Source organism: Emydura macquarii, unplaced genomic scaffold, assembly GCF_026122565.2.
Source record: "Emydura macquarii macquarii isolate MOO-44397 ecotype Brisbane River unplaced genomic scaffold, CSIRO-AGI_Emac_v2 contig_3122, whole genome shotgun sequence".
In the NCBI taxonomy this organism is placed as follows: domain Eukaryota; kingdom Metazoa; phylum Chordata; order Testudines; family Chelidae; genus Emydura; species Emydura macquarii.
The window spans coordinates 351,458-365,661 of record NW_027133259.1 but is presented as its reverse complement, the minus strand read 5'-3'; the positions used below and the strand labels follow the sequence as shown (position 1 = coordinate 365,661).

Sequence of the window (14,204 nt, the reverse complement as noted above, 5' to 3'; positions counted from 1 at the left end):
TTTGGGGGTACAAGTGAAAGGCTCTGACTACTGAGTAGGGCAGTCATCCATCCTCTGGAAGGGTAGGTTCAGATATTTAGCATCCAGCCTACAAAATGGCTTCTGGGCAACCTATTCTCAACTGTGCAGCTATTGATACAGCAATATGGCGTACAAAAATGATATTCTTTACTGGGAGTTGCTCCTGTGAAGGGAGCAAGCCTGGATAGAAATGGGCAAAACTAGGAGAATAGAGAAATACCAGCTGAAAGGATGAAAACTGGTCTGTCTTCTTTCCAATAAGGCTGCATAAGGCCTTCTAAAAGTCCGCAGAATTACATCATTGCTTTACATGCTGGTTACAGATGTCTGGACTGCTAAGTTTGGTATTGCAAGTCATTGTTCATTGTTGCATCATGCTAGTGACATAGTCATGACGGAGATTGATTATTTGTTTGTAGAAGTGTCCAGAAAGAGAGAGTGCAAAATTAATCCCCCCAGTATAACATGCCCATCTCTCCTTGATTTCAATGAGAGAGAAAACCTGATTACACCTGGGCTCAATGTGCCCCAAAAATTGTTGCAGGAAGATTATTATTGTTTGTTTTACAGTAGTGCCAAGATTCCATAATCCAGACTGGGCTCCCATTGTGCTACATATTGTACACACATCTTAAGAGAGAGTCCCTGCCCCAAAGAGTTTACAGTCCAGAGAGTCAAAAGAGATGAAAGATAGGAGGGAAACAGAAGCACAGTGAAATGATTTGCCCCAGGTCACAAAGCAGATCAGTGGCAGGGTTCAAAACAGATCCCAGGTATCCTTTGCAGGTCAGTGCTCCATTCCTGAGTCCACTCTGGTGAGATTCAATTCAATTCAATTCTACCACACACAGATTTGTGGGGCAGATATGAAAAATTATTGCCACAAGTTTGGCAAGTGATAGAAATAGCTCTCTTGAGGTCTCTCCTAGCCCTACATTTCTATAATTCTGTAATTGCACAACTTGAAAAACATTATTGCCTTTATATCCATAGGCCTATGTTTAGTGCCACAGGCACAGTACATATCTGCACAACCACAACTAATCAGCTTCCTGCTGTCATAAAGGTTATTGAAATCTGAATATTCAAATACCAACCTAACCTCCCCTAAAAATCTCTACTACTGTACACAAGGACCTAACCAACTGAAATTCTGTAAATGTAGTGATTTCTGGAAAGCTTTTGCTAACAGCAGTAACATTTTTATTTTAAATAGAAGATTGTACTTGGTTTTGCATCAAATTGAACAGTAAAAATATCACACAGTATTATTCATAGCTACATTAAGAACTTTAAAAAACCTTCCTTAAATTTACCAGCCTTTCTGACTATTATATTATATAATATAGGTGGTATTATATATATCTCAGAAAATGAATGCATAGCTGAGGAAAGAGCTTCATAGTACCTGATAATACCTTAGGCATTAACAGAACATTAGTGCATTCTTCATCTTTCACTGACAGCTAGCTAAAGAGGTATGCAGCAAAAAGTCTGTAAAAGGCTCTAAAGAAAAAATAAGGTGGGTCTATACCTCTTCTTCTGCCCACCCCCAGACAAGTTAAGAAATGATTTAGAATTCTTAGCAATCTCTTCAGGATTCAGTGCAAAACTGAGGTTCCAGCCATGTTTGGTGTTAGGAATTCCACAGCATATTTTGTAAGAGGAAAACTACCATGCTTGGCATCCTTTTCAAATATGAATAGGGATAATAATATTGGAAGCACTTATCTAAACAATAATGTCTTTCTGCTATTAGCCTGGAAGTCTGTGCATAACCAGGAACCTGTCCCTCCAATCTGGCTTCCTTTCTTTCCACTCCACTGAAACCATTCTCAGCAAGATCTCGATAACTTCCTCCTAGCCAATTTTCAGGGCCTGTGCTTCAAACTCATCCCCTTTGGCCTCTTCACTGTTTTTGATACTAGTGATCACTGATCCTTTCTTGACATCATCTTCTTCCTTGGCTTTTCACCATTGGCCTCTCCTCACTCTTCTCTACCTCTCCAGGGAACTTTGACTTAAAATAATTCCAAGTCTCCCCCACATCGTTGAATTCTTCAGTCCAGTCCACTTCCCTAACTAATTCCCTTCATTTTTTTAAAAGTTTGCTTTTTTGAAATCAAGGATCCTAGTTGCAGATCTATTTTTGTTTATGCTTGCATTTAGTTTAAACTAAATTAGCTCTTGATCACTCAAACCAAAATTGTCCCCAACAACCATCTCTTCTATGAGGTCCTTGCTACTGACCAATGCCAAAGCCAAAACTGGTTGGTTCAGTGACTATTTGGTGAAAAAAACCATCAGCAATCACATCCAGGAAAATCTGGGCCCTACCATTATTAGTAGCACTCGTCCTCCAGTCTACATGTGGGAAATTGAAGTCTCCCATAATCACACAATTCCCAGTAGTGTTTAGTTCATTAAAAACATTAAAGAGGTCTCTATCCTTATCCACATCGAATTCTGGGGTTCTGTATAGCACACATCAAGCGCTAGCCTGAGAGAACTTCTAGTAGCTTTCTTCCTCTGACCTATGTGACACCCACATCAATCTCTATTCAGTTCATGCAAAACATTGCTACCAAGGTAGTCTTCCTGGCCTGTCAATTTGATCAAGTCCCCGTCCTTCCAACTTCTCCATGGCACCAAATTCAGGTTTTGTGTCATTGCCTTCTTGGCGCTACATAAATCTTCTCCTCCCTACTTATGTGAATTTGTCTCTTCTTATACCACCTTTCCCACCAATCCACCAACAACCATCCCCATGCTTTCTTCCACAACTTCCCTGAGCTGGACCATCAAGCTATTATCTTCTCCTCTTTTAAATCCCTCTTGTAGTCCCACTTCTCCTGCAAAGCCTACAACAAACTGAAACTTGACAGTTAAGACTTCTGCTTATTCATTCAGTATATTTCTATCAGAAAAATTAAATTCTTTGATCCATCATGAGCACTAGCCTTTGCTGAATAACTGCATAATTTTACTGACGTTGTCCCTATCCTTCTCCCCCTCCTCTATGCTTGCAAACCATCCCCCTCCCTCATTGTGTCATGTCTGAAATTGGTTTGTAAACTCCCTGGGCTTAGGGTCAGGTCTTTTTCTCTGTCATGGAAGGTTCCTAGCACACTTTTGGGAGTTATTAAAATAAACAAATATAATAATAAAATAGTTGTAAGAGGAGCAGAGTTACTGCAAGCGGCGTCAGTCTGTGTTCCTGATTTCTCTCTTTCTCTCTCACTCACTGGTGGCCTGAATCCCTCTCCCTCCCTCCCTCTGAGCTACAGGCAGGTTGTTTTTCATCTTTTTTTTCTAGAACTAGAATTATGACTTTCCCTAATTACCATTTGAGAGCTACAGGAAAATGTTTGACGGAAGCACAGATAGACCAGACTCCACAAGAGATTTTAGTTCACTGTCGTTTTTAAGAAAGATTTTGCAATCTGAGGCCCTGTTCCTGCTTCCGCTGTAGCCAGTTCAGGCCTGGAATGGACACTCAGCAATGCAAACCTAATCTAGCCATAAAATGAAATAAATAATGACTCTGCACTCCTGTAGCACTGTTCCTGCATTAATCTCAAAGTGCTTTTACATACAGGAGTTCATTAAGCTTCAGCATCACTGCAAGGTGCTGTAGGTAGAGATATTATTATCCCCATATTGCACAGGAGGAAGTGAGGTGCAGAGAGGTTAAATGACTTGCCCATAGTCAGACAGGATGTCTCCTGTACAGCTGGGCATGCCGATTAGATCAACTGATTCTCAGCTTTGTGTGCAACCCCATACTCCTTCTCCCATACTTCACAAAATATCCCTCCAGCTTACATAGTCAAGTGCCATTTGCTGTAAGTCCTATTGTGCAAAACTGGAACATTTCTCTCAGGCAAATACCATGGCCAGTCATAATTCTATACATGGCATTATTTTTTCAGACAAGAACAAATGTGGGGGGAAGAAAACTACTGTAGCTACACAGTGACCTTGATAATGTTTGTGTATTTTTTTAAAGAATCACACCAATGCCTGAAATTTGTAATCTTATAAGCCTCTCTCAGCATTCAGCTGTACACTTCTTTTTGATAAAGAATGAGATACAACCCTAATAACTGTTTGTTTGTTTTATCTGCAGTAACATACGCTTAGACATTGCTGATACTGTATGGTCGGTAACATTTCTGAAATACAGCAGTGCCACCTACAGACCAGGTTAAACATAATGCCTCATAGGAACATTTTACTCCTTATCAACATTTCAATATGTAAAACACAGCAAAGATTTTACCCACAACCAAAAGGAGAATCCTCTCTATAAGCACAAAATCACATATATAAATCTGGGCACAGTGGTAAAATGTACATACTAAACACAAATAATCATGGGAAAATATTCCTTTGTTTTCCTATATACATGCTAATACAGAACAAATCAAATCTCACGCTTCAAATCCCATGCTTCAGGGCGTAATCTGATCCTGTGAGTTTCTTTGTATCCTATGTACTAGTCCTTTCTAAACCAAAGGATTCTATGGAACCCTCTAAAACAAGCCAAAAAGCTGCAACACATGCAGGTTTTTACTTAAATATGCCTGACTGACAAAACCTTGAAAGACAGCAGCACAATTTGAGAACTGCATGCTAGAAACCCCTGCCAACTTCCTTTTTTTTTTACAGTTATGAAGTTGGAAAAAACAATGCATTTGACCTGCCAATTAATGTTGAAACAGTTATAGCTTCAGCGAATTACCCTGACGTTACAATGTAAATGAATTATTCATTAAAAATTGTTCCCATGCTATTTAAACAGTAGTCAATAGGGGGAAAAAAACCTAATAAATAACTGGGGAAATTTTACCACTAAAATTTACTGTGCTGTTCTTCTCACTACTTGAATTATAATGGGATGAGGGGGGGGCACAATTTTTAAGATAAGACAATTTGCATTTGTATTAGATCCATTTCTCAACTGATTTATATTTAAAATGTTCCCCAGATTTATGCTGAGGCCAAATCAAAGTCTGTAAAATCAGATCAAATGAACCATTATGTCACCAGAGAGGGTAAATATTAAACTGTCACCCACATAGACTTGAAATTCAAGTTAGAAAGTTACACTTGAGTTACACTCCTTTTGCCCTAGGTCTTCTGATATGACTGATAGGAAAAGAAACACTGTACACAGAAAAAAACTGTACTCACCCACTGTCATGCCATCCATGTAACGCTTGATGATATCAAAGGAATCCCTTAGATTTCCTTCTGTTATGTCAAATATGATATCTGCCTGGTTGCCTGGGAGCGCAGGTGTTATGGCACGAAGAAAAATAATCTCTGTAAACAAAAGCATCACAAAATAAAGAGTAATGACAACACCCTTTCAATCAATTTAATGTGACTGAGCTCAATATGCAGTAGCCTACAAAATTAATGGTGTTGAGCAATAAATAATGCACCATTTTATTTCAAACTGCTACAAATATTCTTTTTGAATTTGCACATTGAAAAAGAAGTAAGGTACTTTTTTTGGTGGAGGCTGGAGCAGGGCTTCAGGAGATCCCCATTTCTCCTTAGCTTACTATCCCAAGCCACCATAGTCAAAAGCCCTGCAGTCAAAGTCATCAATACTTTTAGAATCTAAAAAGACCACTCCACATATCAATCAGCAATTCAACATGGTGTCTTAAGATGACCATGAACTGTTCCCTCCACTAGGGGCTGAGTATAGGACAACCATGCCTCCAGGAGCCACTAAACTGATGGTGTGTGCTGAGAAGAAATGGAGATCAGCACCTGAACTCTGATTCCCTTCAGTGGCCACACAGCAGCCTTAAAGAAGTTCTGGTGGCTGATGCAGTCCCATGAGGACCACTCTGCTAGCCAAGGATCAGGCAGAAGGTCGTGTACTCTGCCCCACCCCCTCTTGCTCCTGACACATTCCCTCCTATCTCCTAATGGAAAGGTTGGGGAGTGGGCAGCATAGAATTTCTGTGACGGTGAACCCTCAGTTTCCCTTTCAGGGCAGCTCTCGATACTTTCCCCTGAGGCAGCACTGCCAGAGCTGAGATTCTGGCTCTCTGACTTAAAATGAGGGCATGACAATTAAAAGAGATTCTGTGACTGAATCTGTTCTAAAGTTTCTCAGTGAAAGACCGTGAGAAGCCCCAGAAGGTTCTGCACCTCCTAGAAACACCTCTGTAACAGAGGTTCTGGAAACAGATGATAAAGCTGACATGCAGGATTAAGGATCTTCTGAGTGATTAAATCTGCTACTGAGATTTAAGAGAAACCCCAACAACTGTGCACAGGTCTTCTACTGCGATCAGACACATTGGCACATTTGGAGAAAAATCTCATCTGGTAGGAAGGGAGAGAGGAACCCTGAAGTTTCTTATACCAATTAGCATAGCAAAAGCCCTGATCTCACAAAACGTTACTGAATGTGCATCCCCTGCATGGATGGCACTGAAGGCAAAATTCCAGGGTGAATTTATAGGTACTTCCCAGTGAAATCAACAGGAGCTGTCCACAAAGATGAAAATTTGGCCCTTGATGTGTAGTATCACTTTTAAGGGCTGCAAGTGAATGTTATGCTCCTGAAAGGTGAAAGACTGATAACCCACTGGCAGAGAGCAACAGACGACAGGGCATAAGCTTCCCCATAGTGCCCCACCAAAGTGCATCTACTCTGGCTTAGATGAAACTCCCTCTTTAGGGGAAGAGGGATGCTCATTCTTGATGAATTGGCCTCTCTGACAAGAATGCCAGCAAAGATGCCAGTGTGTGGTGATTTTCACGGTGTAGAACAAGTTAGAATAGAAACCATTCAGAGATCATCAAGTCATTTCACATAATCCACCAAACAGCCATCAGATACTAACAGGATTTGGTCATTACTGACTTAGTTTCAAATCCAGCCAATGGCCTAAAGATGGAAGGTGGGATTTTCAAAAGGGCCCAAGTGTATTTGGAGGCACAAAGCCCATGGGCTTCCTAATCACATAGTGCTTTTGAAAATACCATCCGACAATCTCTGAATCCTATGCCAAATTCTTACCATTTTCCTTAGTTTATTTAATGTTAAGATCTTAACTGGTATTAAAATATTTTTTCCAATAGGTAAAATTTAAATTTAGAGTGAAAAAGTGCCAGTCAGATTAATCTTGTAAAACTCAGGATGAAATCCTAGCCCCATTGAAGTCCATATGGTTTTCCATTGACTTCAATGGAGCAGGAATTTTACCATTGCAAAGTGGGTAAGATCTCTTTCCTTTTTCATCTAAAAACTCCCAAATCTTCTCATATAAACAAAGACCAAGATTATCATTTACACTATGCCCAGTTTGCTCTGCTCTGGCAGAGTAAACGGGCATTAAAGTGGGCAAGAATTACATTTACATCCACCTCCATGTCTCCGTTCATCATTGCTAGAGCAGTGCAAAGTGGGCATAGTGCAAATGAAATTTTAGGCTCAAATATTTTCCTAGACTAAGAACCTGGGTGTGTTTGAGCTCAGAATGATTTTTTACCCCACAAAGACAAACTCCTGATCCATGACTAGGGCTCCTAAGCTTTATGGTAATACAAATAATAAGAATAAGAACAACAACAACAAATGAATAAATGATATCATCTGGGACTGTGCAAACATTTTACTGCACTGATAGTTACTATGGCGTTAGGCAAGGATTTCCAGGGGAACTTTTTTTTTTTTAAACATTATAGGATATTAAATTTAACAAGAAGCACTTACCTTCAGGTCTAGTAAATTCTCTAAATGTGGGTAGTGAAATGACCGTGTGGGAAATTGTGTGGACTGGGTCCAACACACAATTGACATCATTTGGTCGGCAAGACTTGATGCAGCGAATAGTATCTATCCTTTCCAGTCCAGTTCTAAGAGAGAAAAAAATTAACCATGAAAATGAACTACTTTGTTTTGCAAGATGGGAAACTAAAAGTTACAATGGATACAAGTATTCATTATTCCCCTCCAACTGTTAGTCAAGTGAAAATCCTCAAAATTACAGTACTCTGGGATAATTTGATTTGACTGAGCGTTGCAGTCAAGACATCCTCGAGACTGGATCTCTACACCTCAGGACCTACAAGTTGCAATGGGAGAAATGTGGCATAAGAGATACCCATGAAAGATAGCTATCAAAACACGAAACGACCATCGATTCAGGGCCAGATTCTCTTTTGGTGTAAATCAGCTTCATTGACTTTAGTAGAACTACACTGAAATACATGTGCTTAACATCTGGTACGGAGTACTCACTTTGGTATCAGACATTCATCCAAAGCTTAGACAAACTTATCTAGTCTAGAAATCTGGCAGGAAATATCATCAGGGCAGGTTTTCTCACATGACTTAGAGAACAAGAGTCAGAGGAGCCTTTCTTTCAGTCTTTTCTGTATCTCTTTTTTCCATCTAAGAGAGGAATTGAAATTGGGTGAGGGAAGGGGAAAGGTTAATCAAATTACTCCAAACCCCAAAGGTTTCATTTTGAGTTTGGGGAAATGGTTAGGGACAGTTCTTATTATATCACCACCAGCTGCTCATTCCTACATTCAAGTCTACTACAAATTAAACTACTTCTCACTCTTGTTCAATTAGATTGAGTTTAAAGTCACTTATAGTACAAGACCTTCACACAATACCCAGTCTGTGTTCCCTGAAGATAAAAGGGTTGTGCTGGGACTTGCTATGTGACTTTCCCTAAGCCCTACAAGTGATTTCAGCTTTGACCTGCCCATTTCTTTGCATTTCCAAACAGAAAAAAAAAAAAAGAATTTGCCGTCTCAGGGTTTCTAGTTAGAGGGATGGGGGTTAAAAGATTTAAAGGGAAAACTTCACAGAGAAGAGAAAAAATAAAAATGAAATCTTTACTTTTTTCAGGTACCTCTAGAAACAAAATATTCCTGTTCTTTTCAAAATTTTCCAATGCTTGCTCATTAAAGCAAACAAAGTTGCACGTGGTGATTCTGTGTAAAGCAAAACACTGATAAAAGAAAAGAACAAGCACTATTAAGGAAACCACGTGCTCAGCAGATATAAATTGGTACAGCCCAACTGAAGTCAGAAGAGCTATGCTGATTTACACCAGTTGAAGATCTAGCCCATTATTCTTAATTAACATTCATGCTTTAGGATTATCACTACATGGGTCAGGAAGGAATTCCAACTTCCCAGCTGCCACCCATGTTCAACATTGAAGATTTTCCTAGGTATGTTATAGGACAGGGTGGGGGTGCCTTCTGCTTGAAACATCTACCCACTTTTGAATTTTAATCCTGAACGTGGTTAAACGTAAAACAAATCCTATGGCCTTGATCTTAAACTTGTCACAAACTGTTTAGCTTCTACTGTGAGAAGAAGGAACTTCCAGTTATTCAACATTTGGTCCCTGAAGTAAATCAGCCCATTTTAGCAATCATCATAAACAGAACAAAGAGTAGGGCAAAAAAACCACATCCTAGTAACTTTTCGTCTCTCTTTCTAGCATTATATATACAGGGATTTAAGAATATGAAAAATAAAGAGAAATAAATTAGTCAGAAATTAGTGCACACAGATCCACAACACTCTCTCACACACACGTAGCATGATATCCATGTGATCAGTTGCAAAGTCACATAAGAAAAATAGTCAACTACCAGAAAAATTCTTCCTTCTTTGTCTCCTCTCAAGCTCACACTGATCATACAGGATTGGACTGATGCTGGGTTTAAAATAAGCTAATGCTCACCAGTGCTAGGTATCGCATAGGAGAGGAATAATTCCCAGATTTCCAATGAGGCACAACAGTAGCGTCTAGGCTTGGAAGAGGAGATATCAGATCTTAAATCATGACAATGTATGAAAAGGCTGTATCACGTCATTTTATGTGATAGAAACCTCTGAATATATAGAAGGTCTTTTCCTTCAGAGACCTGACTGGTTGGCATCATGGTGACTAAGTCAATCTGGCTTTAGTGCCAATAACATATGGAGTAAATTTTTAACAATGAGGATAATGAATTAATACAATAATTTACCAAAGGTTGTGTTGGATTCTCAATCACTGGCAGTTTTTATATCAAAATTGAATATTTTTCCAAAAGATATACTCTGGTTCAAACATGAATTATTTGAGGGAAGTTTTACAGACCATGTTATGCAGGAAGTAATATCAGATGACCACAGTGATTCCTTCTGACCTGAGAATCTATGAATGTCTCAATCTCTCTCCGCACTTGTTGAAAAAAAGCAAATGCAGTTTTGGGTTGCATTAACAGATGCAAGTCATAGGAAGTGATAGTACGGCTCTACTTGGCGCTGGTTAGGCCTAGGGTACTGTATCCAATTTTGGTCACCAACGTATAGAATGTGGGAAGGATCCTGAGGTAAGCAACAAAGATGATCCAAGGGATGGCATGTAAGCCCTATGAACAAAGCCTGAAGGAACTGGGTAAGTGAGGTTTGGAAAAGAGGCGATTAAGGGGGGAATATGATAGCGGTCTTCAAATACTTGAAAGGCTGCCATAAAAAGGATGGAGAAACGTTGTTCTCTCTTGCCACAAGGGCAGGACAATAGGCAATGGCTTCAAACTACAGCATAAAAGATTTAGATACAATCTCAGGAAAAAATTCCCAACTGTAAAAACAGTAGGGCAATGGAACAGACTGCCCAGGGAGGTCATGGAATCTCCTTCACTGGAGATTTTGAAAAGGAGGCTGGATAGCCACCTATCTTGGATAGTTTAGACACAACTAATCCTGCGTCTTTGCAGGGGGTTAGACTAAATGACCCTTGCGGTCCCTTTTTACCCTATGGTTCAAGTCCTGCTGCTTTCCCTTCTTCTCTGTCCCCACTGCTAAAACTCATTTTCATTCTTTGGTTCTCTAACACCATGGCTACCCTAAAATTCCCTTCTCTAACCTCCTTTCTTCTTATGGCTCTGCTAACTGCCATCATATATGCAAACCACCATTGCTCTTCTATTGATCCAACCACTCCATCTCTGTCCTCAGGCCCCTTTGGGGACAACCGCTTTCTTTTGGGACCTAGTTCAGACATCATCTTCACCTTCAAAGTTGCACACTGCTCTGACTGCATTCTGTTTATTTCATTCTTGTACTCCTCCTGCACCCAATCTTACACTTTGCTAAATGCTTTGTGTGTTCCTTCTCCTACTTGTGCTTCTTTCCACGATGGCCACTATATCTGGAACAGCCTCCATCCTGTATGCCAAGATCTTTGCTTCTTCAAATCACTTCCTTCCTTTTGGTTTGCCTTCTATCACAAATCTCAGCTCCGGCGCTATCTGCTACTTCCTTTAGGCTTGTTTAAAAAGAATAAAGAAAAATCCCAGTTGTGCTGATTATTTTGTAAATAATGCTCCCTTAAACAGTTTTCCTTCTCGGGTTGTCATTTCTCTTTACATTGTCTAATTTAATATGCCAGCTCCTCAGGCCAGAAACCTTCACTTCATTCTTGTCTGGAAAGAGCCTCGCACATCAATGGTGCTATATAATTATATATACTTATCAACTCCAAATAAAGATCTTAGTGTAGTAAAGTACTTGCTCAATGAGTACATGCAATAAAATTATATTATACTGTAGCATTTTACAGTACTTTGGGCCAGATTTTGCACTGCCCTGCTTTTTCTCCCAAATGAGCATATATTAAATGCTGCAACATCAATCTTATTTTTGTGTCTCTGACTGTGGACTCCTGGGGAGCAGCCCAACTAATGAAATTGAAACCACATCCGTGTAGATGCCATATATCATCACATGGGTTAGAAACTCCTTTAACCTAAGTAATACAAGCTAGTGCTTTCAAGTAATCAAAGGTTTGATTCTCTCCCCTCTGGTATCCTCTGGTACCTTGATAAGTATGTCGTGACAGACTCATAAATTGGCATGCCTGATGTAACTTGATCTTCTGTGAGCCACTTGGGATAAGTTTTACTTAAGGGAGCATGTAATACACTGGCTAAACGTGATCATGTCCTCGGCTCACACTGGGGATAAACATCTACAACTTGCACATAATAGTTACTCCTTTAGTTCAACTAGTCAAGGCTTGTGATGCTGGTGTTGGAGGTCCCAAATGGGCTCCTGGTCTATATTTATATGAGCAATGGATTTTTTTTTATGCCCACACAGATCACTTCTGGCAGGAGCAATCTAGGTAGGGCAGGGGTAATGCAAGGCCATGACTGTGAGCATTCATGTTTAAAAATATATGGACAATGCCCCCAAGTGGGGGTACACTGCTAATGATTTATTCTTCTTAGCACTGCAAAGTTAATACACCTGGAGAGTGAACTAGAGTCCCTTCTGGCTCATGCACCAGTGGAATTGGTAAGTGACCTCCAGCTGCATCCTCATCATTACTGGTGATGATACAGAGCTGGAAAGGAACTAGGTCTGAGCTTGAGAATCCAGGTTTACTTTGGTTTTTTTCTTGCTAGCAACTCTGCAAACTTTGTAACTATCAGCTTTGATCTGGAAGTCAAAGAGACAAATTGATGTGGAACCCAACAACCAGCTTTTATTGTCTTTCTCTAGATACAATTCAGAATATAACCATTTGAATAGGGAGGCGATCACTATTTGCTACTAATGAAATGCTCTTATGAGATTGTTGCTATTTTTCTACCATTAGTTTTGACTTGGACGTTCAACATGTGAAAGGCTGAAATAGCTCTAAAATAACTTTCATTTACAGGGTTCCCTCTTCTGTATTAAACTTAAAATTAAGGGCCAGATTCTCAGCTGGTGTAAATCAGACTCATTGGCTTCAGTGGAGCTATGCTGATTTATATCAGCTGGGAATGAAGTCCTAACATTTCAAAAGTGACTCAGTTTTTGAGTGCATAACTTGAGATACCTTAAACGGCTTTGAGTTTCAAAAGATGTTAACCACCTACCCTCTGAAAATCAGATGCCTTAAAGAAGTTTCAGTTTGGCAACCTTAACACAGATGCACCCCAAATCACCAGTGAGTTCTGAAACTTTGGGCCCAGATGTATCCAGCTGTGCATGACCAGAATAGAACTACACTGCTATATAAAAGTTATTTAATGTCCTCAATCCTTTGTGCATAGAAGTTGTGCTGAAAGTCCTCTAGGACCCTCTATTTTGCCCCTTATATAATGATGTATGCCATATATAAGAAACACTGCTCAAGGTGAGATGTTAAGTGATCGAGAAAAGTGGAGAACTGTAACAATGATGATAAATAAATAGCAAGTGCAGCATGCAATAGATGAATTGACATTAAAACTTTATTAAAATTGAAGAAAAAATAAAAAGCCACTGCCCAAGGGAAAAAATAGCCACCGATGCCTGCATGTTAGGGATCAAAGCTGTGCAGAGACAAAGACAAAAAGTTTGGCAATAAATGTGTTGACAGTTCCATGTCGGAAAAGTTGCATTTGAATGGTCAGAAGAAGGTCTCTGGGCTCTGTGATTTGCTGCTTCATGACCACAATACCACTGTAGTTGTTCACTTTTTTTGTGGTGAAAAAACCCTCCTCGTTCCCGCTGATGATGGACAGCAGAATTTTATCCCCAGGGACAGCATTGGAAGGGCCCATGCGGAAAATGTCGATGGGTACTTGAATGTTGGTAGGAAAAGAGAGGTGATAGGAGGTTATTCTCAAAGGCAAGCTCTGGCACTCCTTATTTTCATTACAAGGCAAGCGCTCACAGCGACTGCAAGAAAAGTGAGAACACAAGACAAGAGGAGGATTAACGTACATTTAGCAAGCGTGGTAACAAAGGCAGGGGCAGTGGGGGTGGGAAAGTTTATGCTGGCTTGCGCACTGTACCCAGTCTCCAGTATGACTGGCTCAATCATAATGCAAACGAACATTCGTAAAATATGCATGCACTTGTTGGTAGTTTGTGCTTTTAGGAGAGGGTTACGCCACTTCTAGAAGTGCTGCTCTTTAATGTCAGACTTCTTTTTGGTTTAGCACGTCAGTGGGTGTGACACCTTACTAGAGGTGAAATGTTATCAGAACATAACCTCCAATTGTCTAGGATCCTCTTTAAAAGAGCTTAGCTTCTTTTTAAACAAAACAAAACAAAACAGTAGATTGTTTTGTGGTCCTATGCCTAGTAAAGAAAGGCCTGTTTTCTCAAGTGACAAGTGACTTTTGGGTGCCCAACTCAAGACACCTTATAG

At 39.9% G+C, this 14,204-nt stretch overlaps 1 protein-coding gene across 3 annotated transcripts in view; it reads right to left on the bottom strand.

Moving 5' to 3' along the window:
• Nucleotides 1-14,204, bottom strand: part of FBLN1 (fibulin 1) — a 123,624-nt gene that overhangs the window by 15,879 nt on the left and 93,541 nt on the right. For 2 of the 3 annotated variants that reach the window (XM_067530979.1, XM_067530978.1), the window contains 2 exons: nucleotides 7,769-7,911; nucleotides 5,218-5,349 (listed from right to left, as the gene is read on the bottom strand). In XM_067530979.1, coding sequence (XP_067387080.1) covers nucleotides 5,218-5,349; nucleotides 7,769-7,911 — 275 coding nt within the window. Of the gene's footprint in view, nucleotides 1-5,217; nucleotides 5,350-7,768; nucleotides 7,912-13,276; nucleotides 13,730-14,204 lie in introns of those variants that run through there. The other variant, XM_067530980.1, reaches the window with a different exon arrangement.